Source organism: Sus scrofa, chromosome 3 (genome assembly GCF_054392235.1).
Source record: "Sus scrofa isolate SSC_HxYL_T2T_F1_AM1 chromosome 3, Sscrofa_HxYL_maternal_Yorkshire_Landrace_v2.0, whole genome shotgun sequence".
Classification (NCBI taxonomy): domain Eukaryota; kingdom Metazoa; phylum Chordata; class Mammalia; order Artiodactyla; family Suidae; genus Sus; species Sus scrofa.
Window position 1 is genome coordinate 5,910,153 of NC_139385.1, and position 25,015 is coordinate 5,935,167.

Here is a 25,015-nt window from a genome sequence, read left to right on the forward strand (position 1 = left end):
GAGAGGAGAAAAGCAAAGTTCATTGCAATAATTGCCTTTTTTAAACCAGACATGAGTGATTTTCAGAATTTTAGTAGTATTTAATGTTGACTATTAATACTTTCCATGAGTTTTTAAAAGGAAGTTTGACTAAATAAAGCCATTTTATTAAAAGGAACACTATGAAATCCTACTACTATATTCATAAAACATGGTGAATGTTTATATGTCTGATGTGTTCATTCTTCAGTGGGTTTTTTGGTTTTTTTAGGGCCGCGCCCACATCATAGGGAGGTTCCCAGTCTAGGGGTCCAATCAGAGCTGTAGCTGCCGGCCTCCACCACAGCTCACGGCAATGCCAGATCCTTAACCCACTGAGCGAGGCCAGGGATCGAACCTGCAACCTCGTGATTCCTAGTAGGATCCATTTCTGCTGTGCCGCGAAGGGAACTCCTTCAGTGGTTTGTTTTTGTTTGTTTTTTTGTCTTTCTGCCATTTCTTGGGCCGCTCCTGCGGCATATGGAGGTTCCCAGGCTAGGGGTCCAGTCGGAGTTGTGGCCGTCGGCCTATGTCAGAGCCACAACAGCGCAGGATCCGAGCCGCGTCTGCAACCTACACCGCAGCTCAGGGCAACACTGGATCCTTAACCCACTGAGCAAGGGCAGGGACTGAACCCTCAACCTCATGGTTCCTAGTCGGATTCGTTAACCACTGCGCCACAACGGGAACTCCCCTTCAGTGTTTTTTTTAATTTTACTTCCAGGTGCTTGCTTCACGGCCCGTGGTTTTAATTCTCTTGATTAAGATGTTTCTACAGTTGACTGCACGTCAATCTCACCCGTGTGTGGCCTCTGTTCTCCATTCCAGGAGCAGCCTAATCAAGTCAACTATGGGAACATTTGCACGGGGCTGGAGGTGCTGAGCTTCTTGCTCACTGTCCTCCAGTCTCCAGCCATCCTGAGCAGCTTCAAACCCCTGCAGCGTGGGATCGCGGCCTGCATGACGTGCGGAAACACCAAAGTGTTGCGAGCCGTGCACAGCCTCCTCTCTCGCCTCATGAGTATTTTCCCAACAGAGCCAAGTACGCGACTTTTGCCCTGGTGCTTTGCTCTCTGCGGGGGGCGGGCGGACACACGGCTTGTGACTCAGGACTGCTCGTCCTCCGGTGACGGGACTGAGCGTCTCGTTAGCTCCCTTTTCCTCGCACCTTCCAACTGTCTTTTTAAAAAGTTGACGTAAAAACATAACCGCAGCACTCTTTGCATGACGTTTTTTGTCTCCTTTGGAGATGCGGTTTCTCAGCAGCCCTCAGTGCCGTTTTCTTGAGGTATTAAAAGGAAGTTACATTGGAGTATTTTCTCAGATGTTGAACAGGCGACACATAGCTGGGGCGTATTAGAAAGAACAGGCAGTTCCCATTATGGCTCAGCGGAAATGAACCCTACTAGTGTTCATGAAGATGCAGGTTCTATCCCTGCCTTGCTCAGTGGGTTAAGGAGGGCTTAGCCCACTGAGAGTTGCCGTGGCTGTGGTGTAGGCTGGCAGCTGCAGCTCCCATTGGCCCCTAGCCTGGGAACCTGCATGTGCCGCGCCTGCAGTCCTAAAAAGCAAACCAACCCATCAGTCAAAGAGCTGCATTTAGAGTGTGTTCTGTGAGGCTCGGCGGGGTGGAAGGCAGTCGCCACGCTCCAGAGAGTGGGACCCACACCCTGCGGTGGGAGAGGTGCTCGTGCCAGTCCCCGCAGGTCGCAGGCAGGCAGAGCTCTCCTGCTGGCCCGAGGAGAGGCGACGGCCCACAGCCAGGTGGCAGAGCCCAGGCTCCGCTCTGTTTTCAGGTACGTCGAGCGTGGCCTCCAAATACGAGGAGCTGGAGTGCCTCTACGCGGCGGTGGGAAAGGTCATCTATGAAGGCCTCACCAACTACGAGAAGGCCACCAACGCCAACCCCTCCCAGCTCTTTGGTGAGTGTCTGCCGTGGTTTTCCCAGCAGCGGTTCAGCCTGGCACCCACCTCTCTGCTCACCGGCATCAGGCGGGGCTTCCAGCCGACGCATGGTTCAAATGTCTGCCGGTGGCCTGGCACACACAGGGCCACGGTTCCCTGCGGTCTTGGAGGTGACTGGCCCTTACTCCACCCTGCCAACCCCAGCCGTTGCTCCTGCCTCAACCTCAGATGCGGGATGTGGTTATGAGGGCAGTTGTCCCGTGTTGCGCGGATCCTGCTGACAGAGTTTTACCCTAAACGCGGGTGCTGCTGTAGCAGACACAAGTGTGCAGAATTGCTGCCTTTCGCAGCGTGTGCGCTGGCCAGCAAGCTGCTCACCAGACCGGCGCTAGTCCCTGTCTACTTGGTGGGCCTCTGGCTGCCCCAGCTGAAACCCAGCTGGTTTCTCTGGTAATTCGGGCAACCGGATGACATTGGCATACGCGTCCCCAGGAGCCAAATGTGTAGCTGCTTCCTGTGCTTTTAGTGACACTCACCCCAACGTGTAGGATCAGGCTTTGGGGTGTCAACCCTGAAAGGTTTTTCTCCTTTGTTTCATGTTCATTGCAAAAAACTTTGAAAAACATTGGAGTTCCCATCATGGCTTAACAGTAATGAATCAGACTCGTATCCATGAGGACGCGGGTTTGATCCCTGGCCTCAGTGGGTTAAGGATCCAGTGTTGCTGTGTTGTTGTGAGCTGTGGTGTAGGTCTCAGACACAGCTCGGATCGGGTATTGCTGTGGCTGTTGTGTAGCTGGCAGCTGCAGCTCCGATTCAACCCCTAGCCTGGGAACCTCCAAATGCTGTAGGTGCGGTCCTAAAAAAAGCAAAAAAGAAAAAAAGAAAACTTTGCAAATATAAATGAAGGAGAAAAATACGTATAAACCTCTCTAGTAATAATCACTCTAAGCATTTTGGTGTGTGTGTTTTTCTATACACGTTTGTAAACACGAAACAAATAGTGCTTGTTGTGCAAACACTTGTATATAAGTTTACAGATGAAATACGTTATTTTCTCATTTCCTACTCTTCAAGCTCTTGCTACTTGCTCTGCAATTCGGGAGCCAGGTGAACTTAGTTACCATGGTGAGCCCAGCTCGGTGAGCTTGCTGTCTCCGAGGGCAGCAGGCCAGGGGCAGCCTCAGCACGAGGCCTGGAGAGCCAGCCCGGGTTCCTGACCTCTGCTCAGTAGAGGACAGCACAGCAGCCCGGATGGGCCAGGGGACGCCCCCGTGTTTATCCTCATCGGGGTCCTGCGCCCAGACTGGTCACACGTCCCCTGCTCTACTGAGAATCCACCTTCTAACAGAGCGAGCCTGGAGTTGTTCACATCTGGGATGACACTGCTGTAAATGGCAAATAAATACCCCTTATTATTCTGTGATGTGAGCCTTGAATAGAAACCTGAAATTTAATGTGTAGGTCAGGATCAAGTTTTATAAAAGTGCCGGTTAGGAAAGAAAAAATTTTCTTTCACGTGCTCAATGTATATGTTTTAATGTTTGGCTGATTTTTACTGGTGTTTACTTAGGGTGGTTTGCCAGAACTAACGATGAAATCCAGGACTGAAAGTAAGAATGTGGTCTCTGCTGGGGCACAAAGATCAGTTCTCACGCCTGATGGTGCTGATCTTGAACCAAGACGTAGGAGTGAGGAGGTCCTGCTGTGGCTCAATGGGCTAAGAATCCGATTCGCATTCATGAGGACGTAGCTGTGATCCCTGGCCTTGCTCCGTGGGTTAAAGGATTTGGCGTTGCCGTGGTGTAGGTTGCGGACAAGGCTGGGGTCTGGTGGTGGTGAGGCTGTGGTGTTGGCCGGCAGCTGCAGCTCCCATTGGACCTCGAGCCCAGGACCCTCTCCATGCCGCAGGTGCAGCCCTAAGAATAATAACGTCGAATAAAGGAATTGGGAGTGAGGGCAACGTAGCACAGTTGACCCGAACAGCAGGGGTTTGACCTGTGCAGGTTCACTCATACATGGCTTTTTATCCGCAAACAGAGTACCTGTGTCTTCATCTTATAGATCTTTGCGTCAGTGTGGAGGGAGTTGGTGTTTGCCTAGAGAGCGCAGAATGTGGACTGGAAAGAACTAGGGTTTGAGTTGTGACTCTGTCCAGACTGTTTCAGCTTCCTGCCCAGGGACTGAGTCTTTTTTTATCAGTTCCTTTACTTTCAAGGAAGCTGTACTTGAGTTTTTGACTGTGTGGGTAGCGGTGGGGGTGTTGGTTGCTCAGGGATCCACCTTGCACGCTTTCAGATGGCCTGTACGGCTGGCTCTTGAGCAGCGCGGGACCGGGGGCACTGACCCTGTGAAGTGGAGGATTGTCGCACGAGGTAGAGTGGCCTCGTTGCACCTGGTACCTCGCGTCCCCCGGCCCTCGTCCCCGGGGTCAGCCACCCTCGGGGCGAAGAGCTCTGTGGTCGCCACTATTGGAGAAAAGCCACGTGTACGTGGACTCGTGCGGGTCAAACCTGGCTTGTGAGAGGGTCAACTTAGTACTGATAGTTGATGAGACTGTGCTTTTGTCAGAAATGGCACCTTTCTGCCTAGGTTTTTTGGGGGCTTTTTGTTTGTTTTTTAGTGGCCATACCTGCAGCATATGAACGTTCCCAGGCCGGGGACTGACTCCCTACACCACAGCTGGCCCTGGATCCTTTAACCCCCCGCCCCTGGCCAGGGGTGGAACCCGGGCCTCCGTAGCAGTTCCGGCCGCTGCAGTTGGATTCTTAACCCGCTGTGCCGCGGCAGGACCTCCCAGTCTGGCCTGTTTTGAGTGGGTTAAACTCTGTGCTGTTGTGCGTGTGGTAAGACTTGGCTCAGCGGCCCGGCCTTGCTGCCTTCCAGGGACCCTGATGATCCTCAAGTCCGCCTGCAGCAACAACCCGAGCTACATCGACAGGCTCATCTCCGTCTTCATGCGCTCCCTGCAGAAGATGGTCCGCGAGCACCTGAACCCGCAGGCCGCGGCGGGCAGCACCGAAGCCACCTCAGGTGCCGGGCTGGGTCCCTAGAACACCTAGAGTGGCGGCCGCGAGACCGCCTGTGGGTTCCGTGCGGTTCATTATCGTTCGCCCTCACCACAGAGGCTCTGAGCGTTGTATTGAAAACCAAAGTGAGAGTCGCTTCTCACTGCTTTTAAAATTCGTGGGTGTGGGGGTGAAGAAAATTGTCAACTGGGTGGACGTTTATGCGGAACAGTCATCGCTGGATGAGCGTGTTCTAGCGAAGTTGCCGTAAAACGGAGACTGCTGCATGGGAGCTGTTATTTTTGGAGGAGTATTAGTTGCGGGTTCCCGACCTGGGCCGTGGGCTCCGGGAGTCAGGTGCTGTGTTGGTGTGGGGACGGCAGCTGTGGCTGCCACCTCTGCCAGACACCCCTCAGAGCCCGGGTGCCATGCGTGTGACTTCGGGGCTGCCTGCCTGGGTGGAGCCTGCTCCCTCAGCCCCGCTGGCTGCCTGCCCCGCGCGGAGGCTCTTCCAGGGTCCCCCTGGCGGGTGGAGTCGCAGCAGGAAGGCCATCGAGGCCCTTCCCGCCTCAGAGCTCTAGTTGCTGAGGAACGTGGGGAGGGCGTGGGCAGAAGCCGTTGTGCCCAGCCGCCCGAGTGGCTGGGCGTCTGCCCAGGCAGGTTTGCAGACGCCGACGGCCGTGCTCTGTCTCTGCTCGGGCAGGAACCAGCGAGCTGGTGATGCTGAGCCTGGAGCTGGTGAAGACGCGCCTGGCCGTGATGAGCGTGGAGATGCGGAAGAACTTCGTTCAGGCCATCCTGACCTCCCTCATCGAAAAGTCCCCGGACGCCAAAATCCTCCGGGCGGTGGTGAAGATCGTGGAAGAGTGGGTTAAAAATAACTCTCCAATGGCAGCCAATCAGGTGGGCCGGGCAGAGGGCCTGTGCTTTGGCCAGCTGGTCCTCCTTGGGTGTGGAAGAAAATCCAGGCATGGCTTTCTGAGCGCGCCTGCAAGTTCTTGGGCAAAACATTTTTTCCTCCCGTATTTGCATGCACAGGATCTTTTTTAAGACAATAGTTCTTACGAGGCTTACCAGATTCTAAACAGAAACTTGAGATAATGGGTCGCTTAATGTGGTTTTATTTCTGTTAAAATGTTAGATGAACCTTATTTGGTAGTCTTTTCTGGTGGTGGAGGTAGACCAGGGAAAAAAAACAAAACACAACAAGGGACTGTTACTTAAATTTAGGAAGATGCTTGCAAACTTGTGATTGGTTTCACAGTTTGTTTGCTTTCTGTCCCGAGTGCGCTGTGGCCCGAGGCAGATACGTTGGTGCTTGTCTTGGTCTTCATCCAAAGAACCACCTTTGCTTTTTGTGTTTAGAAATGACTTTGTTTTTACTTTACCTGACAAAGTTAGAGGTGCTTGAATGTTAGTGGAGCAGTCACAGTACTTAGGGAACTGTCTTTGTTCAAATAGAAGTAACGGAACTTTTCTTTGAAAAAACAAATTTGTGCAGACACCGACTCTCCGGGAGAAGTCCATTCTGCTTGTGAAAATGATGACCTACATAGAAAAGCGTTTTCCAGAAGACCTTGAACTAAACGCCCAGTTTTTAGACCTTGTTAACTACGTCTACAGGTAATCACAGTAGTTAATCAGATGCGGCCTCTGGGGGTCCCCAGTGTGCTCTCCGACCAGCCAGTAATGCAACTTTTTAATCTTCTCATTGTGTAAATTTACAAAACAGTCGTGTAAATTCTAAATCGCAGTAGGGCGGCCTGTGACGATTTAGGAGCTGCTCGTGGCCGTCACAGTGGCGTTTTGGAGAGTTGGTGTCCACTTGTCCGCTGCTCATTTGCTCACGGCCTGAGGAGTCCCCCCTGGCTTAGCGCTTCCTTCCGTTCCAGGGACGAGACGCTGTCTGGCAGCGAGCTGACCGCAAAGCTCGAGCCTGCCTTTCTCTCAGGGCTGCGCTGTGCCCAGCCGCTCATCAGGGCCAAGTTTTTTGAGGTTTTTGACAACTCTATGAAGCGTCGTGTCTACGAGCGCCTGCTGTACGTGACCTGCTCCCAGAACTGGGAGGCCATGGGGAACCACTTCTGGATCAAGCAGTGCATCGAGGTAGGTCGCGCCCCGCTCACTGTCGGTGCCAGGAGGTGTGTGTGTCCACAGGCACAAAGGTCGATCAGAAAGCCCACCCTAAGACTGCTTTAACCTCGAGTAGAAGGAAAACAGATATAAGGCAAAAAGGAGAGCAGGCAGGCCAGCCCAGCCTGGCCGAGCAGTGGGCTCCAAGCCCTGCGTGTAGGAGTCCGGGTGCTGGAGGCGAAGGCCTGTGTGAGCAGTCGGGCCGCTTCAGCGGATGGCAGGTCGGATGTTTTGATGTTTCTCACGGAATTGTGGGGAGACTTGCGTTTTCCCGTTTGCCTCCTTCACTCTCGGGCTTAATTGCCAACATACTGCACCAGGCGTGCTCAGTTTCCAAGGGCGGGTTACCGATGCCATGCCGGTAACTCTCGTCTGCTTGCCTGGAATGACTGAAACCAGGTCACCAGGCTGCTTTGTCTAATGAGGTAGGGCGGCGGGATTCTCTCGGAGGCCAGGCAAGGGAGTTGTGGCCCTGCTTTCAGTGAGGGCCTGTTAGCCTCTCTCCAGGGGTGCTGAATGTGCATTTTCTCAGTGCCGTGACCTGCACTGTCTGGAGCTTTGCTGACGCCAGCGCAGCAGGCGCTCCGACTTACTCTTCGTTCTCTCGGGAGACTTGGGCATTGCTGTAGGTGCCAAGCCCTGGGTGGAGGAGGAGCAAAGGCGCACAAGCCAGCAGGCTGCGCAGCGGCTGCCACGGGCTGAGGGGCGCAGCCAGACACCCGCCTGCTTTCCTTCCCCCGCTTTCGTGAGCCTCCTCTCCGCACTGTCCCCACACATGGGACAACGGGAAGGGTGTCCTTAACATTCACCCACCTCCCCTCCTGCCGCCGCAGTTTTTGTGTCGTGGCGCAAGTATCCTGATAGAGGGAAGCAGATGGTGTCCCTCGGGACGTGGCGCCTGTCAGCCTCCCCGCTCCCCAGCCCCACGCCGCCCCGCCGGCCCCCGCTCGTCACTCCCCAGCCTCGCCCGCCTCTCATGTTCTCACCCGGGCACCCTCCTGGCCCCCGCGCTTCCGCGGGCCCTCGGGGTCTCGGTCGGCCTGCCCATTCCTGGCTGCGTCCTCACAGCATGTGCCCATGGATGTGGCGCAGTTGGTTTTCCTTCCCTCTGGCACTTGGGCTCCTCCTGGGCGGGGGCACCATCTCTGTGCGGTTAACAACCGGGTCTCCAGGGCCTCACACAGCTCCTGGTGGGGGTCTCGTAATAGTTGCCTAAAGAGTGCAAGGGTGGCTGGGTTGGGGCCGTGAGCGCGAGGCCGGGGTGTGGGGAATAGTCTAGGCTGGGGGGCTGCTCACGGGTGGGGAGTGTTGGGTTACAGGAGGCCCATGAGCCCCCCTAAGGAGCTGGTGCTGTCCCCGTGGGCTGTGGAAAGCAGCTGGTGGTGCAGGCAGGGCAGCGCTGAGGTCAGCTTGTGCAAGAAGTGGGTTTGCGGAGAGCAGGTCAGGCTGCCTCAGGACGTGGTGTCCGGGCAGGAGGGGATGCTGGCAGGTCCGGTGATGCTGGAGGTGAGAGAGAAGGGGGGTGGAAGGAGGAGCCAGAGGCGTCAGTGTCCCTGGGTGGGAGACCCTCGCAGAGGGCCGGGCAGGGAGAGGTGGGGGGCCCTGAGCAGGGCGTCTGGGGAGAGCTCTGGCCGCCGCCTGCAGGCGCGGAGGGGTGTGGAGCGAGCGGGGCCGGGGCGGCCAGCGTGTGGGCACTGGTCGGGGTGACTGGAGGTTAACGGGTCACATAGCCGAGTGCCCGTCTCCCCCCTCCCCAACCCCGCGTCCAGCTCCTGTTGGCCGTGTGTGAGAAGAGCACGCCCATCGGAACGAGCTGCCAAGGAGCCATGCTGCCGTCCATCACCAACGTCATCAACCTGGCCGACAGCCACGACCGCGCCGCCTTCGCCATGGTCACGCACGTCAAGCAGGAGCCTCGGGAGCGGGAGAACAGCGAGTCCAAGGAGGAGGTAACGGGCTGAGATCTGAGACTCTTCCGGCAGTCCCAGATCCCTGTAGGGCGAGAACAGCGTGTCAGACCTGTCTCTGTCTGAAAGTGCCCCACGTGGTTCCTCTGTCCAGTGAGGCGCTTGCCCTTTTTCACGTCGAGGTGTACTTCGCAGACATCGTGTTGGTTTCAGCTGTACAGTGTAATGAGTTGATGTGTGTGCATATTGCGAGGCAGCACAGTAGTTAACGTCTAAGGTGCCACCGAATCTTTTTTCTCGTGATGAGAACCTGAAGGTTTACTTTGCGAGTGTCTTTCCGATACGCGCGACAGCGTTAGTAAGTGAAGTCGCATCCCTGTGCCTCGGAACTGGGGGCTGTACCCTTGGCCTCCCTGCGCTTGGGTTGCCCACCTCCCAGCCCCTGCCTTTGGCCGCCGCCAGTCTGTTCTCTGTATGAGCTTGCGTGTGTGCGTTTAGCTGCTACACACAAGAGAGACCAGTCCGTATTTATCTTTGTGACTTATCTCACTTGGCGTGATATCCTCAAGGTCCATACATGTCATCACAAATAGCAAGATTTCTTTCTTTTTTAATATGTGCCACATTGTCCATTTCATTCAGTTTGATTTTTTTTAAAGATAGAGTTGATGAGTGTTGTGTGTGGCTATTCAGTTTTCGGGTTTTTTTCTAGGGTCTCATGTGCAGCATATGGAGGTTCCCAGGCTAGGGGCTGGATTGGAGCTTCAGCTGCTGGCCTACACCACAGTGATAGTGGATCCAAGCCACATCTTCGACCCACATCACAGCTCACAGCAACGCCGGATCCTTAACCCACTGAGCGGGGCCAGGGATTGAGCCCGCGTCCTCATGGATACTACTAGTTGAGTATGTTACCACTGAGCCGCGACGGGAACTCCCCCACTGAGTTTGGGTAGGGACTTTCTCATGGACTAGTACTGCCGGTAGGGTGTACTTGACTGTTGGTGACTTTTCCAAGTTAGGGTAGCCCGTGTTGTATGACACAGCACTGCTCCAAGGTGACATCTGTCGTGAAGGAACCGAGGCCCCAGCTGCTTCCACAAGCAGCCTCCTGCGAACATCTGTGCCTTGTCCTGGCAGGGCAGCTGCGGAGCCAGGAGCCGTCCCGTGGCTCTCAGCTCTCGGTGGGGGAGTGGCTGACACCACTACGGACTCGACCTTTCAGCTGTTTCCTTTAGGTTGTCGGCCCTGGGAAGTTGTTCTGTCTGCCTGGAGTGTTGGGTTTTAGAAGACAGCCTCTCGGCTTAGAAGGGGGAGTCCCTCTTTGCTCTAAAAGGGGTAGATGGTACCCTCTCCTGAATGTGAGATACCTACTTATTTTATTAACAAAGAATTTAAAATGTCCCTCCTTTGGCAATTGATAAGCCCGAGACATTTGGTGATATCTTTTTTTCTTTCTGTAATCTGCCTGAAGTAACTTGCCCCTTTTGGAGTGGTTCTTCTGCGTTTTCAAGGGCACACTCCAAGTGGTTGGTAACTTGACTTAGAGCCAAGTTTGATGACTGGTTTTGACTGACTTCCCAAACGCTTTAGACAGATGGCAGAGTCATTCTTTTTGGGGACTGAGTTGTGTAAAACACTGTGCCAACAAGACTCTGTGCGTGGACGCTGGCAGTAGTCTTGATCTCGATGAGCCGGGCAGCCAGGCAGCTGTATTGCATTTTGAGGAGTGGGAGGCTTTAGTTCCTAATAATCTTCATTATTTTTACTACTTAAAGTTGTGCTTCTTTCCTTCCATAATCCAAAGGTAAAAGCAAAACGGTGACATTTTTATAGTGTCACTTAAGAAAGAAAGAGAAACGGGTCTGATCGAATTTAACCTGCTCGTTGTTTGTTTTACAATTCAGGATTGAACTTTGAGGAGATGAAAATTTTACGTGCCAAAAATGTAACAAGAAGTTTAAAGAGTTGTGGTTGTCAGAGTTCCCGTCGTGGCGCAGTGGTTAATGAATACAACCGGGAGCCGTGAGGTTGTGGGTTCGATCCCTGGCCTTGCTCAGTGGGTTAAGGATCTGCCGTTGCCGTGAGCTGTGGTGTAGGTTGTAGACAGAGTTTGGATCCCGAGTTGCTGTGGCTCTGGCGTAGGCCGGTGGCTGTGACTCCGATTAGACCCCTAGCCTGGGAACCTCTATATGCCTCAGGAGTGGCCCTAGAAAATGCAAAAAGCAAAAAAAAAAAAAAGTTGTGGTTGTCAATTTTCTTTATCTATTTGACCTTGTTTGTTTTTGTTTTTTAGGATGTAGAGATAGATATTGAACTAGCCCCAGGAGATCAGACCAGCACACCCAAAACCAAAGAACTTTCTGAAAAGGACATTGGAAACCAGCTGCATATGTTAACCAACAGACACGACAAGTTTCTGGATACACTCCGGGAAGTGAAGGTCTGTGCAGGTGGGGGGGGGGTCGTGGTTCCCTCGGAACCTCCGTATGTTGTGAGCAGTCCAGAGCCTATGGAAGCCCCGCTTCAGGGCTGAGAAGAGCATTGCTGTGGGCAGGTCTGTGGTCACGAGTGCTTAGCACCTGCCACCCTGACCCGGGGGGAGGGGAGCAGCCTCGTGAGGTCCGCCAGGCTCGTTTCATCACTGTCTTCCTCATGGGGCAGCCTGAGTAGCAAATTCAGAGTATTCTTCACTCAAATGTTGTCACCCGTTTCCTTGGAATGCTTGTATCCTTGGTCTGCACATTCTTAATAGTGACGTGGCTATGACGTCACGTCTGCTGTTGGCTGAAAAGGACAGCATCGGCCTGTGGCCTGCATCTCTGGCTTGGGGGCGGCAGGACCTGCAGCGCCCTGGCGAGCGTGTCCCCGAGCCCCTCTGCGCCGGCTGCTTGATGCCGTGTGGGGAGCTGGGCTACAGGCAGCTAGAAACCTGGCTGTTCATAGGAAACTCATGTTCCAAAAACAGCAGAGCTGTTGACAAAAATCGCACACCTCTGTGGAGTTCGGGTGCCCCTTTGTGCTTCCCGTTCCCAGCTCCTGTCGCGTTCCTGGGGCCTTCTGGCCCAGTCCTGTCCCCTCCCATCACCTCTCCTCCTGTCCACTGTCAGTTGCAGAGACTGAACTTGGGCGGGTCTCCACTTGTTCTTCAGCTTGAGACCCCTTGGTGGATAGCTTGGCTCATACGAGTGTGTGGCCGCCTCTGCTTTGCGGGCCCCTGCGCGCCTTTGGGGCACTTGGCGCATCAGCGTTGTGTTCATGCGTCTCTCCCGCGAGGGGTCCGTAGGCTGGGGCATGCTCTCGGGGGTCGAGACGTGGAGGCCCGTCACTGCCGAGCCCTCCCCCCGCCTGCGCGCAGCTCTCAGCGCGCCCGGGAAGCCGCCTGTCCCTTGCATGAGCTTTCTTCAGGTCTGGCCGCAGGCCAAGTGCGGGGCAGCCGTGTCTCCTGAGCAGGGGCGTGAGAGGCACCCGGGGGCAGGATTTCCAGCCGGCCCGTGCCTGGCTTCACCCATCTTTTTCTCCGTAGACGGGCGCCCTGCTCAGCGCCTTCGTCCAGCTCTGCCACATCTCCACCACGCTGGCCGAAAAGACGTGGGTGCAGCTTTTTCCCAGGTTGTGGAAAATTCTGTCTGACAGACAGCAGCATGTGAGTGTCTTGTTTAAATCCTCTTTTGAAAAATAGAATTTTAGCTTTCGATACGTGTCTGTGAAAGGGCGTCGTGATTCCGCGTAAAGGCTGCGGAAACCACCCTTATCTGAGAGTGAATGATCAGAAGCGCCCCGATGCCGTGCGAGGGAGTCAGGACTCGCTGACGTTTGACCAGGGACCCTGGCTAACACGCTCCTTGGCTGCAGGCTCTGGCGGGCGAGATCAGCCCCTTCCTGTGCAGCGGCAGCCACCAGGTGCAGCGGGACTGCCAGCCCAGCGCGCTCAACTGCTTCGTGGAGGCCATGTCCCAGTGCGTCCCCCCCATCCCCATCCGGCCCTGCGTCCTCAAGTACCTGGGGAAGACCCACAACCTCTGGTTCCGCTCCACCTTGATGCTCGAGCACCAGGCTTTTGAAAAAGGTCTGAGTCTGCAGATTAAGCCGAAGCAAACCTCGGAATTTTATGAGCAGGAGAGCATAACGCCCCCTCAGCAGGTGAGGCTCCCCTGTCCTGCTAGTTACCTCTCCCCTGCTGGTGACATCGTCACGGCCTCCAGAAATTAAATGACGGCACCATGAGGCTGCTCTGTGGTCACGGGCCCTCAGAACCCACCATCTGTGTTTTCAGGAGATTCTGGATTCCCTTGCTGAACTCTACTCCTTGTTACAAGAGGAAGACATGTGGGCGGGCTTGTGGCAGAAGCGCTGCAAGTACTCAGAGACGGCGACAGCCATCGCCTACGAGCAGCACGGGTTCTTTGAGCAGGTAGCGCTTCGGGCCTGTGTCTGGGTCGCCTGGTTAGTGAAAGGCCGATAGGAGGGTTCTTCATATCACGTCCTCGAGTCAGTTCATGCTTACAAAAGTTCAGGAGTTCCCTTTGTGGCTCAGCGGAAACGAATCTGACTCGTATCCATGAGGATGCAGGTTCGATCCCTGGTCTTGCTCCGTGGGTTAAGGATCTGGCATTGCTGTGGTGTAGGCTGGCAGCTACAGCTCCTATTCCACCCCCTACCTGGGAACCTCCATATGCCATGGGTACAGCCCTAAAAAACGCAAAAAAAAAAAAAAAAAAGAAAAGAAAGTAAAATAAAATGAAGAAGTTCAGTGTTTTAATCTGAAGCGTTTATTTATCCTACACATAAAGGCTCTTGGATTGAAGTCTCAACTTAAGAGAGATAGAGCTATGATGTGAGCATCTTTAAAGCTCAGTCCTGAGTCCTTACCTGCTGGTTGCTCATGTGGATGTTTTTAGCTGCATTTGTTGGTCCTGTGGGAAGTGGTAGGTGGATTGTGATGAGTTGGAAATTTTAATCCTCATGCTTGTGTCCTCTCACTGTGGTGTGGTCCCTGTTAGAGGTTTGGTCACAGCCCTATGTAGGACACTGAGCCACGGAAGCTCCGGAAGCACAGGCGTGGCTGTGGCCCTGCTCTCAGGACTGAAGGCTGGCGATGGGCACCAGGCTGTGGGCAGTCTCCCCCCACCCCCGCCCTGGGTGGGGCGGGGGTCAGGCACCCTCCCCTCCGCACTCTGTGTGCTGGGAGGGGACACTCGTGTGTGTCGGATGATCTTGGCGAAGAGCTCGAGATGCTCCTGGGTCTGTGACCCCGCTTGTCCTAAATAATTGAACAATGGTCCTGCAAGAGTTTCTAGTTAAACAGCAGTTGGAAAGCATTCTTAACATTTTTAGGCTCAAGAATCGTATGAGAAGGCAATGGATAAAGCCAAAAAAGAGCATGAGAGAAGCAACGCGTCCCCTGCCATTTTCCCGGAATACCAGCTTTGGGAGGATCACTGGATTCGGTGAGCTGAGTGGTGATACGTTCAGGAATCAGCTGAGGGAACCAACGCACAGTCTCTGAAATATTCTCATGATGTCTTTAAGAGGGGCCTTTGCTACTTTTATGGCCCACAAAGAAAGGCACAAACAGAAATCTGCAGACAGCTGTGGAGTCTTGGGTAATTGAGAGCCTGATGGAGGCAGTAAATGACTGCGGGGTCTCCACCAGCTCCCGTGCTTAGGTCCCCACTTGGGAGGGGGTGGTTCTTGCTGCTTCGGCCCGGGGGCTGCGGGCAGCTCCTTGGTGGGCTTGTCGTTCACTGCCCTGGAGCACCACTGAAGCCCAGCCTTCTCTGGAGTGGAAGTAAATGCCTTAAAATCCTGCCCCCCGCCCTTTCAGAATCTGTGGTGTGGTCACTGAGCTTTAGCCCCAAATCCCTTGTCTGTAGGTGCTCCAAGGAGTTGAACCAGTGGGAAGCCTTGACAGAGTACGGCCAGTCTAAGGGCCACATCAACCCTTACCTCGTCCTGGAGTGTGCTTGGCGGGTGTCCAACTGGACGGCCATGAAGGAGGCGCTGGTGCAGGTAAGACCCTGCAGGGAGGCCCTCCCGCCTCCCCTGGTGACTGGGCCACGCTCGAGCTGTGGTCTCCATAGCCGAGGGGACCCTTTCGTCGAAGCCGTGCATCTCCAGAGACTTGCCGTCACTGACCGCAAGCTGGCCGCCTTGGCAGATGGAACGTAGCTCTCGGGAGGCAAGAGTTGTCTTGGTCATCCCTAACGTCCCTCCCTGAGTTCAGCGAAATTACAACTTAAGTCTTAGGGCATCATTCGGTTACAGTAAGAACCTCAGCTGTGGAGACCTTGAATTCTGGGAGAAAACAAATTAATAATGTCTGGAGGAATGCGGACATGAGAGGCAGTTCTGGAGGTGGTTGGGGAAGCGCTGCAGGCGTAGGGACAGCCCAGGGCCTGGACGGTAGCTGCTGTCACCAAGTTTGTTGCATGAAGACGGTATCCTATTTATTTAAAACACACCTTGTGTTACAGAAGTGACGATAATGTGGTGTAAGTGAAGTTGAGTCATCCGCTTGGTTGAGCTCCACAATTTCAGAAACTAAACTCCATCCAGAGGAGGTCTCACAGTGGGAGAGCGGGCACAGAGGTACAGCGCCCGCTTCCCTGGGAAGCCTCTGTCGGGCGTCGGAAGCCCTGCACCAGAGGTGCGGCTCTGTCGTCCGAACCCCGCACACGGCACAGCATCCTCACCGCCCTGGGCCCTCGGGGCGCAGCCGGTCCTGTTGCTCTTGGTTCATTCCTGCATCTCTGCCCTTCTCTCATTTTCTCCCTCGGCCCCTTTTCTTTGCTACTGCTCTTCAGTTTTTGACCTTTTTTGTGTGGTGTCCACGTGACAGGGTTTAGGGATTTACACCATTGTCCTGTTCTCACCTTCTCACCTCCTCCCCTTTACCCAGTGAGGGGTTTATTTACAGTCGTACCAGTGATTTTCCTCTTTTTCTTAAAGTGGAGACTCAAAAGCACATTGAGATTGGAGTTCCTGTTGTGGCGCAGTGGTTAACGAATCCGACTAAGAACCATGAGGTTGCGGGTTTGATCCCCGGCCTTGCTCAGTGGGTTAAGGATCTGGCGTTACTAAAAAAAGGAAAAGCACATTGAGATTATAGGCTACTTTCTTTGAAATGTTCAACCTGAAGTTTTAACTTGTATTGTGGCTCCCAGGCTTATTTCTTTCTTTCTTTCTTTCTTTTCTTTTTTTTTTTTTGGTCTTTTTGCCATTTCTTGGACCACTCCCGCGGCATATGGAAGTTCCCAGGCTAGGGGTCCAATCGGAGCTGTAGCTGCCAGCCTACGCCAGAGCCACAGCAATGCGGGATCCAAGCCGCGTCTGCGACCTACACCACAGCTCTCAGCAACGCTGGATCCTGAACCCACTGAGCAAGGGCAGGGATCGAACCCGCAACCTCATGGTTCCTAGTCGGATTCGTTAACCACTGCGTTACGACGGGAACTCCTCCCAGGTTTATTTCATCTCTGCCACTTTTTAAACAAAATGCAAAAGATGGAAGAACTGAAATAGTCATTAACCATTAACTCCCGCGTGGTTATAGAGCCCAGGGTCTGGGCTTTGAGGTTGGGATCCGGGGACGGCTTGTCTGATGCGGGGAGTCTGGGTCACTCAGAAATAACCCATCCCTTACATAGAAACAAAAACAAATACTTGGCTGATAGGTTGCATTTACAGTTCAGCTTTCTTTATTCTCATAGAGGTTTTGCTGTATTTTAAGTGTGTAAGTATTTATCGTTCACACTAGCATTTTCTTTTTTCTCCTTTCTGAGTTTTCCTTCAGTTGGATATATGCAGTATCGTACTGTCCATGGGTCTGACACATTCTTTTACAAAGTCTTGATTATTTTTCCCCATTTTTTTTTCGCCTTTTTTTTTTTTTGCTTTTTAGGTTCTCACCTGTGGCATATGGAAGTTCCCAGGCTAGGGGTCCAGTCAGTTATAGCTGCCAGCCTACACCACAGTAATGTGGGATCCGAGGAATTAAGCCGCATCCTCATGGTTACTGGTCTGGTTCATCACCACTGAGCCACAATGGGAACTCCCAGTTCTCCCCAGAATTGTAAGGCACTTACTGATGAGAAAAAAAAAAAAAAGAGAAGCTCAAAGTGTATTAATAAGCATCCTGGGTGATCTGCAGTAAATTATTTTCAAATGATCTTGATAGTGCTAAATTATTTACTCATTTATCAGTATTGAAAAACATTTTTTAAAATTTTTTTAAAATTATTTTTATTTTTTCCATTATAGTTGGTTTACATTTGAAACATTTTTTAAAAATAGTTACTTTTTTTTTTTTTTTATAGCCACACCCTTGGCCTGTGGAAGTTCTGAGCCAGGGTTTGAATCTGAGCCATAGCTTCGACCTACAGTGGAGCTGGAGCAATGCCAGATCCTTTAACCCACTGGGCCAGGCCAGGGATCGAACCTGTGACTCTGCAGAGACCCTAGCCACTGCAGCGGATTTTTAACCCACTGTATCACAGCGGAAATTCCAACTTAATTTTGTTTTTTTCTTTGTGTTGTGATTATAGAGCTGGTTACAGTAGTACTTTTCTTGGTTTGATTTAATGGATAATTTTTTTCAGTGGAGGGAAAATTGGAAGAGATGCCTTTGTTGTTACTGTTACAGAGGATGGGTTTATGATTGACAAAAAGCACATCTTAAATAAGGTTAAGTCCAGAAAATGTGAGATTTTAGGTGTTGTTTTGGAAAATCATGTGAGAAGCAGCCGTGTTCTCAGATTTGCCTTCCTGAAGTCCTTCACCATGGGGTTCCTGAGATCAGGAGGGCCTGTGAAGGTGAATGTGCTCTGAAGGTCAGATGTCAGAAGGCAGGGCGAGGTGTCACCTTGGTGTGAGACGGCACTGGTATCTCCGCGGCCGCTCTCACGTCGCCGGGACACACAGCAGCATGGCCCTTGTGAGGTACACTGTAAGACCGATGAGATGCAGTGAGCGCTGAAGCTGTCTCCACGAGGTGGGGGGCGCACCCGGAGCCTCCGCCCGGCCCTGAGCTGCACCTGCAGCGGAGGGCATAGGGCCCAGGGGAGGGGGCCTGCCGGCTCTGAGCTCCCTAGTAGAACTGATCACCCGGAGGGAGCCGGGGGCTTTTTATAGTGGATGAGAAAGCGCAGCTTGTAAATGACAGTAAAGGTTCTGACTGTTCATGCAGTCGCTCTCATAAGCCCGAGTCGCTGCCTTCTGCTTCCTTACGTGGAGCAAGTGAGATGGATTTCCCAGCATAGCAATGCGAATTGGAAAAAACTCAAAATTACACTGATACTTATCAGAGTGGAGATGGACACAGACTTAATACCTGGAAAATTCAGTGGCTGACCTCGTAGGTTGTTGAGTTGGTCTGTCTTAACAGTGTCGATCCGTTTCCTCCTTCTTGGGACTCTCGGCGAGCTTAGCACAAGGGCCCTGTGGCATGCTTTTGTAGCTAGAGAGCTCAGCTGCTCGCTGGTATTTGGGAAGGGAGAGTATCTGGAAAAAATCCAAATGCCTGGCTTTTCAAGAGGAAAGAAGTGTCTGTGTAAATAGCTTGATTCCTCTTCACTGCTTCCCTAGCAGCCAGATCTGACTCTTCGCCTGTGAGGAAGTTTCCCCATCACCTCCTGTGCCGTGTTCTTCACCTCCAGGTAGAAGTAAGCTGTCCGAAGGAGATGGCTTGGAAGGTGAATATGTACCGTGGATACCTGGCCATCTGCCACCCCGAGGAGCAGCAGCTCAGCTTCATCGAGCGCCTGGTGGAAATGGCCAGCAGCCTGGCCATCCGTGAGTGGCGGCGGCTGCCCCACGTGGTGTCGCACGTGCACACGCCCCTTCTCCAGGTGGGTGCAGAGCGCCGGGGCCCCTCCCAGCAGAGCCCCCGGTCCAGGCTTGGGGCCCTGTGCCCAGTGGGCTGGGGGGGCCCTCCTTCCACTTGGTCTTTCCATGTGACCTCACCCTCAGTGGAGCAAAGGCCAGCGCTGGAATGGAGGGGCCGAAAGGCTGCTTCCCACTCTTGCTGCTTCCAGGGGGCTCAAGTGACAGCAGGCAGCCTCGGGGGTGATTCTGGGGATTTTCGTTTTTGCTCCAGGCGTCTTTAAGGCCCACTGCACCACCTCCAGTGTGAGGCCCCGTTCAGTCCAAAGGTCTCTCCTCCTCTGAGGCTCAGCACTGCAGCTGGCTGCTCTGTGTGTCGTCTTCACGGTTTCTGACGGCTTCCGCTGCACCACATCGTTCAGTGGCTTGAATCTCTGGGTCTCTTCCCCGCACACACCGCCCTCTACAGAAGGGACGTCTTCCCTCCCCCCAGCTCCTGTGTCCATGCGCGCTGCACGCGCTCAGCAGGGGCGGTGCCGGCTTTTGTCCTCTTCTGTCTGGTACCTGGCACGGAGCGGCTCCCGATGTTACTGTATGAGTAAAACTCTAGGCCGATGTGAATCAGTAATTCAGGATGGTCCTACTTTTTGTTCCTCTGAAAAGAGTAGTTTTAAGACTTAAACTGGAATGTTGATTTTGATCGTACAGTTTTTTACAGGTTTTTTAAAGTACGTAGTTGCTTATTAATATACTTTGATTATCTTGTCGTATTTGAACCACTAGTCATTGAAGCAGTCATTTACTTTGTTATGATAGATGTTATGCTTCCTTTTTGTGTCTGTTATTTTTGGCGTTTTCTTAAGGTGTGCGCTAAGGTTATATTATTTTGCAGATATAGAACGTCTCTAATCTAGATTTTTAAAATATTCTAAAGCTTTTTTTATTTAAAGTGGGTGTTTTCCTTCGTATTCTCTAAAAGTGCAAAGCTAGGTTGCATGTTGTAACTCTTAGGAACAAAGTCATTGCATGAACGTGGGAAGAGGTGTCAGTGCAGGAAATGCTGTGAACGACGGACTCGAATGAAGGATTAAGTATTACGAATCCCGGCTGTGAGCAAGTAGACATTAAAGTGTAGTGATGTATTCAAAGCATAGCGAAGAAAATGCAGTGTTTCAGACAACTCTGATTGAGTATTTTGGAAATGAAATGAAAGGTAGCTTTATTTCTTTTCCACTACCTTGGTCATGGTAGATACTCGGTAAATGTTGGCTGAGTAGCTTGATGACAACGGCGGGCTCATTTAGAGGGATGGTTTCCTCCTCCCAGGAGCACTGTCAGCCAGTAGCTGAAAGTCTTAGACAGCACAGACTTAGTAATGTTAAAATGACGCCTAATTTTTTTTTTTTTTTTTTTTTGGTCTTTTTGCCTTTTCTGTGGCCGCTCTCGAGGCATGTGGAGGTACCCAGGCTAGGTCTAACGGGAGCTATAGCCACCGGCCTGCGCCAGATCCACAGCAACGCAGGATCCAGGCCGCGTCTGTAACGTACCCCACAGCTCAGGGCAACACCGGATTCTTAACCCACTGAGCAAGGCCGGGGACCGAACCTGAAACCTCATGGTTCCCAGTCAGATTCGTTAACCACTGCACCACGACGGGAACTCCAAATGATGCCTAATTCCAAAAGATACTATTGTGTTTTATTAAGTTTTAAAATACGTATTTTGAACCACAGATGTGTTTGTCCCCCCTGCTCTTCCAACCACCACCCAAAAAAAGATCAGTGATGGGAAGACTCTCGGCGCTTTTCCTCAGTGACATTCCCATCTGACTGATTCTTAGGCCTCGGAGTTTTGATGGATCCTGGGTGGTCAGTGCACCCCTTTGGTGCACTGAAAACGTGAATCCCGGGTTCCTGGATCGAGTGCTAATCTAGAAGAAACACAGAATCCAAGCCCCGTGGTAGAGCGTGAGCCTGACTTGACTGTCAGGTTGCTGCAGTGGATTGTCCAGGGTCGCGGAGGAAGGGACTCTGAAGTTCCACTGCTTCATTACCGCCGCAGGCACACGGGGAAAGTGGTCAGTGCCAACTTCGCAGAACTCTGAAAACGAAGGACTTGCAGCATCCAGGGAGCAGTCACTGAAGAAAAACAGCTGTATTTCAGTAAGAACGGCGAGCTTCATGGCATGTAATCGTCGTGTTCCTCTCAGCCCTCTCCCCAGCTCATGCATGAGCCTGGAAAACCCACAGCTTCCAACCATAGTGGCTGAACACCGGCAGCCCGAAGAACTGGCACTGTTTGACCCGCAGTGCAGTTCCTTGAAAAGCCCTGTTAACGGGGTTTGTCTCTGTTTGACCTGACTCAGGTCACTCAGTAAGGAAAGCTGTACCTGAAGGTATTTGTCCAAAACTGATGACAATAATAACCATGATTGGCAGCTGGTTAACACCACAGCTGCCTGGTGCAGCAGCTCCAGTCGGGGCATAAAAGAGGCAGACCCGTGAAGGGACGGTGAGAGAGCGAGATGTCCGTGGGACCTCGGCAAAGCTCTAGCATCTTCCCAGGCGTCTCAAAGGCCACATGTATCCTGTGCCCACACGTAGGGAAGACTTGGAGATCCTAGGCTTTCACCTCTGGCTGACCTTGAGGCTCTGTACGAGCACTACGTGAAGGCTAAGGCAGAACTGAAAGGTGCCTGGCTGAGTGTCCGGGACCTGCTGCAGCAGCCTACGGAGCCTTATTGTTCAGGTCTTTAAGGAAGTCTCTGTCTGGTCACTAGCTGACTACGAAGCTAACTCAGCAGAGACTGTCATGGTCACATTCTACAGGTATTACAGATGGGACAAAAGTGGAGAAAGAAAGTCACTAAACCAGTAGCAACAACCAGGAAAACCCTCAACGACCCTAGAGAGGAAGGGTCTGAATCCCAGCATTGCCATATGCTATGACAGCTAAGATGTTGCCTTTTCAGCAAACCACTGTGAGATTTAAAAAGAAACATGAAAATACGGTCCATGCGCAGGAGAGAAAAGCAGTTCGTGGAGACTCTTCTTGGGGGAGCCCACACCTTGTTCTTAGTAGACAGAAACTTTAAATCAGCTGTGGTACATGCCTTGAAAGAACTAAAGGAAACCACGTGGAAAGAATTAAAGGATCAAAAAGAAAGAATTAAAGTCTGAGAATGATAGCTCACCAAATAAAGGATGTCACTAAATTTTTTTTTTTTAAGGCCCGCACCCGCAGCTCATGGAGGTTCCTAGGCTAGGGGTCTAATCTGAGCTACATCTGCCAGCCACAGCCACAGCCACAGCAGCGCCAGATCCGAGCCACATCTGTGACCTGCACCACAGCTCACAGCAACGCCGCATCCTTAACCCACTGAGCAAGGCCAGGGGTCGAACCCACAACCTCATGGTTCCTAGTTGGATTCGTTTCTGCTGCGCCACGATGGGAACTCTCTAACTTTTTTTTTTTTTTTTTTTAAGGAATAGCGATCAAAGCTGTAATAACTGAAATTAAAAATTCACTAGAGAGGCTCACTAGCAGAGCAGGTGCAGGAAAGAATCGGTGTACTTAAAGATGGATCATTGACCTTCTCCAGTCTGAGAAACAGGAACTAAAAGCAAAGAAGAAAAATGAAGAGCCTCCAAGGCCTGTGGGACACCACCAGTCACACCAAGCTACTCACAATGGGAGTCCCAGGAGAAGTGAGAAAAGTGGCAGAAGAAATACTGGAAAAAGTATCGTCGAACCTAGAAGCACATGACAAAATGCCCGGCACCATTAGTTGTTAGGAAATGCAAATCATAACCGCAGTGAGAAGGCTGCTCCAAACCCAGTAGCACAGCTGGAATGAAAACAGCAGAAACAAGTGCTGGCGAGGATATGGAGAGAAAGGGAACCTATCGCTTACGTTGCGTATAGGATTATCAGACAGTGCTGGCTCTTTGGAAACAGTCTGGCAGTTCTCAAAATACTAAACATGGAGTTACCGTAGGCTCAGCAATTTGACTGCTAGGTGTAAATCTAGGGAGAAATTAAAACATTTTCTCAAGTTACCACAGAAATTTGTCCACAAATGTCTGCACCATTAATAGTCATTGTGGAAGTACTCCAAATGACCATCAGTTGATAAACAAGTAAATTAAAATGGCATATTCACGCAGTGGAATATTACTCACCAATAAAAAGGAAATGAAATGCCAGTATGTGTTCAAGCATGGATACACCTTGAAAATAGACTAAGAAGCCAGGGGAGTTCCCGTTGTGGCTCAGTGGGTTAAGAGCCCGTCTAGATTCATGAGGATGTGGGTTCAATCCCTGGCCTTGGCTCAGTGGGTTAAGGATCCAGTGTGGTGAGCTGGATGTAGGTCACAGACGTGGCTCGGGTCCTGCATTGCTGTGGCTGGGACGTAGGCCAGCAGCTGCAGCTCTGATTCCACCCCCAGCCTGGGAACCTCCCTATGTCGAGGGTGCAGCCGTGAAAGGCAACAACATCCAGAAAACCCTGTTCTGAGCTGGGTACTGTGGCTCTGGGGTTCGGGGTTGGTGGAAGGAAACCTTGAGGGCAGGGGGACCAGGCTGTTGTGGTCTTAGATGCCGGTGGACAAAGAGCCACACTTCGGCTGGTGGCAAAGGGAATAGAAAGAAGATGGCGGGGGTGGGGGGTGGCGTGTACCCCGTCGTTCCCCCCCCCCCCCCCCCCTGTCCCCAGTTCGACAGCAGCCACAGAGCTGAGGTGTTGCAACTGGGGGCGGAGGGGATTGAAGGAGCAGCGTCTGGGCGTGGACTGAGCTCAGTGTGGCGTCTGGGTGAGTCCGGGCCCCCTTCGGTGGTGGAAACCGAGAGAGCCTCGCAGCAGCCAGATGCCTGATGCGCCGTCTGTTTCCCTCCGTCGAGCGTTAACATGCTGTTCTTCTGGGGAACCTTTTCTCCCGGTCCCTCAGGCAGCCCAGCAAATCATTGAGCTTCAGGAAGCTGCTCAGATCAATGCAGGCTTGCAGCCCACCAACCTGGGGAGGAACAACAGCCTGCACGACATGAAGACAGTGGTGAAGACCTGGCGGAACAGGCTGCCCATCGTGTCGGACGACTTGTCCCACTGGAGCAGCGTCTTCATGTGGCGGCAGCATCATTACCAGGGTAAACCTGCCTGGTCCAGCATGCATTCATCATGTAATTTCCCAGACACCCCACTGTTCTGGTTTCATGTCTTGGTTGTGTTTTTGTTTTTTTGTTTTTTTTTCTTTTACCAGATTTTCCATTTTTTGGCAGGTATGGTAGTTGGTGGTTGGTATGACGAGGGTAAAGAGGAAGGTGGTGAAAGATGGGAAGCGTTTCCCGCTCCCTGTTCCCTTGTTCCAGCTGAACAGACTTGCTGCTGGACGCTGCCTGCTGCACCAGGGGCGCAGGCCCCTGGGATCAGAGCTCTGGGTTGTGGCCCCTTTGTTTCGAAGCCCCCCTAGGACGAGCCGCTCTCAGGTGGCAATGGATAGCCTTTCCCAGATTCCCTGGTCGCCTCTGCTCATCCCTCAACCTGCCCAGCGTGTTTGTGCAGAGCAGCCTGCATGGTGTAGTTAACCAAGCTGGCGACACTCAGCTTCTTAGATCTTGCTCTCGATACGGAATACGAGGAGAAATAGTGCGGGCGTACCGCAGAGGCGCCCGTTTTCATAAGCCATGTGTGTTTGTTTTTTATTTTCTCTTGCCGCCTCATCGTGGAACACTTTGGAAATGTTCGCAGGCGCTGATAACGTACCTCCTTGCTCCCTAGCTATTGTGACTGCGTATGAAAACAGTTCTCAGCATGATCCAAGTTCGAATAACGCTATGCTTGGGGTTCACGCATCGGCGTCAGCAATCATCCAGTACGGGAAAATTGCCCGAAAACAGGGACTGGTCAATGTAGCTCTGGATATATTAAGTCGTATTCACACCATCCCCACGGTCCCCATCGTGGACTGCTTCCAGAAGATACGACAGCAAGTCAAGTGCTACCTCCAGCTGGCGGGCGTCATGGGCAAGAATGAGTGCATGCAGGTAAGGGGGAGCAGAGCCAGGGCCTGCCCGGGCCCAGGAGGTCTGGGGGAGCGAGGGCCCTGCAGAAACACCCGGCGCAGACAACAGGGCGGTGGGGGGGCTGGCACTTCGCAAACACAGCCTTGGTCTTGGGAGATAGTCCTGCCAGAACAAGAAAGGGGCGGGAAGCCTCTTGAGTATTTG

At 52.6% G+C, this 25,015-nt stretch overlaps 1 protein-coding gene across 17 annotated transcripts in view; it reads left to right on the forward strand.

Moving 5' to 3' along the window:
- Positions 1 to 25,015, forward strand: part of TRRAP (transformation/transcription domain associated protein) — a 120,044-nt gene that overhangs the window by 73,935 nt on the left and 21,094 nt on the right. For 10 of the 17 annotated variants that reach the window (XM_021086098.2, XM_021086103.2, XM_021086096.2 and 7 more), the window contains 16 exons: positions 847 to 1,060; positions 1,815 to 1,940; positions 4,810 to 4,956; positions 5,635 to 5,834; positions 6,433 to 6,554; positions 6,824 to 7,037; positions 8,834 to 9,013; positions 11,268 to 11,414; positions 12,498 to 12,617; positions 12,827 to 13,114; positions 13,248 to 13,385; positions 14,309 to 14,421; positions 14,848 to 14,983; positions 18,628 to 18,819; positions 23,740 to 23,968; positions 24,567 to 24,832. In XM_021086098.2, the coding sequence (XP_020941757.1) occupies positions 847 to 1,060; positions 1,815 to 1,940; positions 4,810 to 4,956; positions 5,635 to 5,834; positions 6,433 to 6,554; positions 6,824 to 7,037; positions 8,834 to 9,013; positions 11,268 to 11,414; positions 12,498 to 12,617; positions 12,827 to 13,114; positions 13,248 to 13,385; positions 14,309 to 14,421; positions 14,848 to 14,983; positions 18,628 to 18,819; positions 23,740 to 23,968; positions 24,567 to 24,832 (2,832 nt within the window). The remainder of the gene's footprint in view (positions 1 to 846; positions 1,061 to 1,814; positions 1,941 to 4,809; positions 4,957 to 5,634; positions 5,835 to 6,432; positions 6,555 to 6,823; positions 7,038 to 8,833; positions 9,014 to 11,267; positions 11,415 to 12,497; positions 12,618 to 12,826; positions 13,115 to 13,247; positions 13,386 to 14,308; positions 14,422 to 14,847; positions 14,984 to 18,627; positions 18,820 to 23,739; positions 23,969 to 24,566; positions 24,833 to 25,015) is intronic. The other 7 variants (XM_085016436.1, XM_085016442.1, XM_085016437.1 and 4 more) reach the window with 1 other exon arrangement.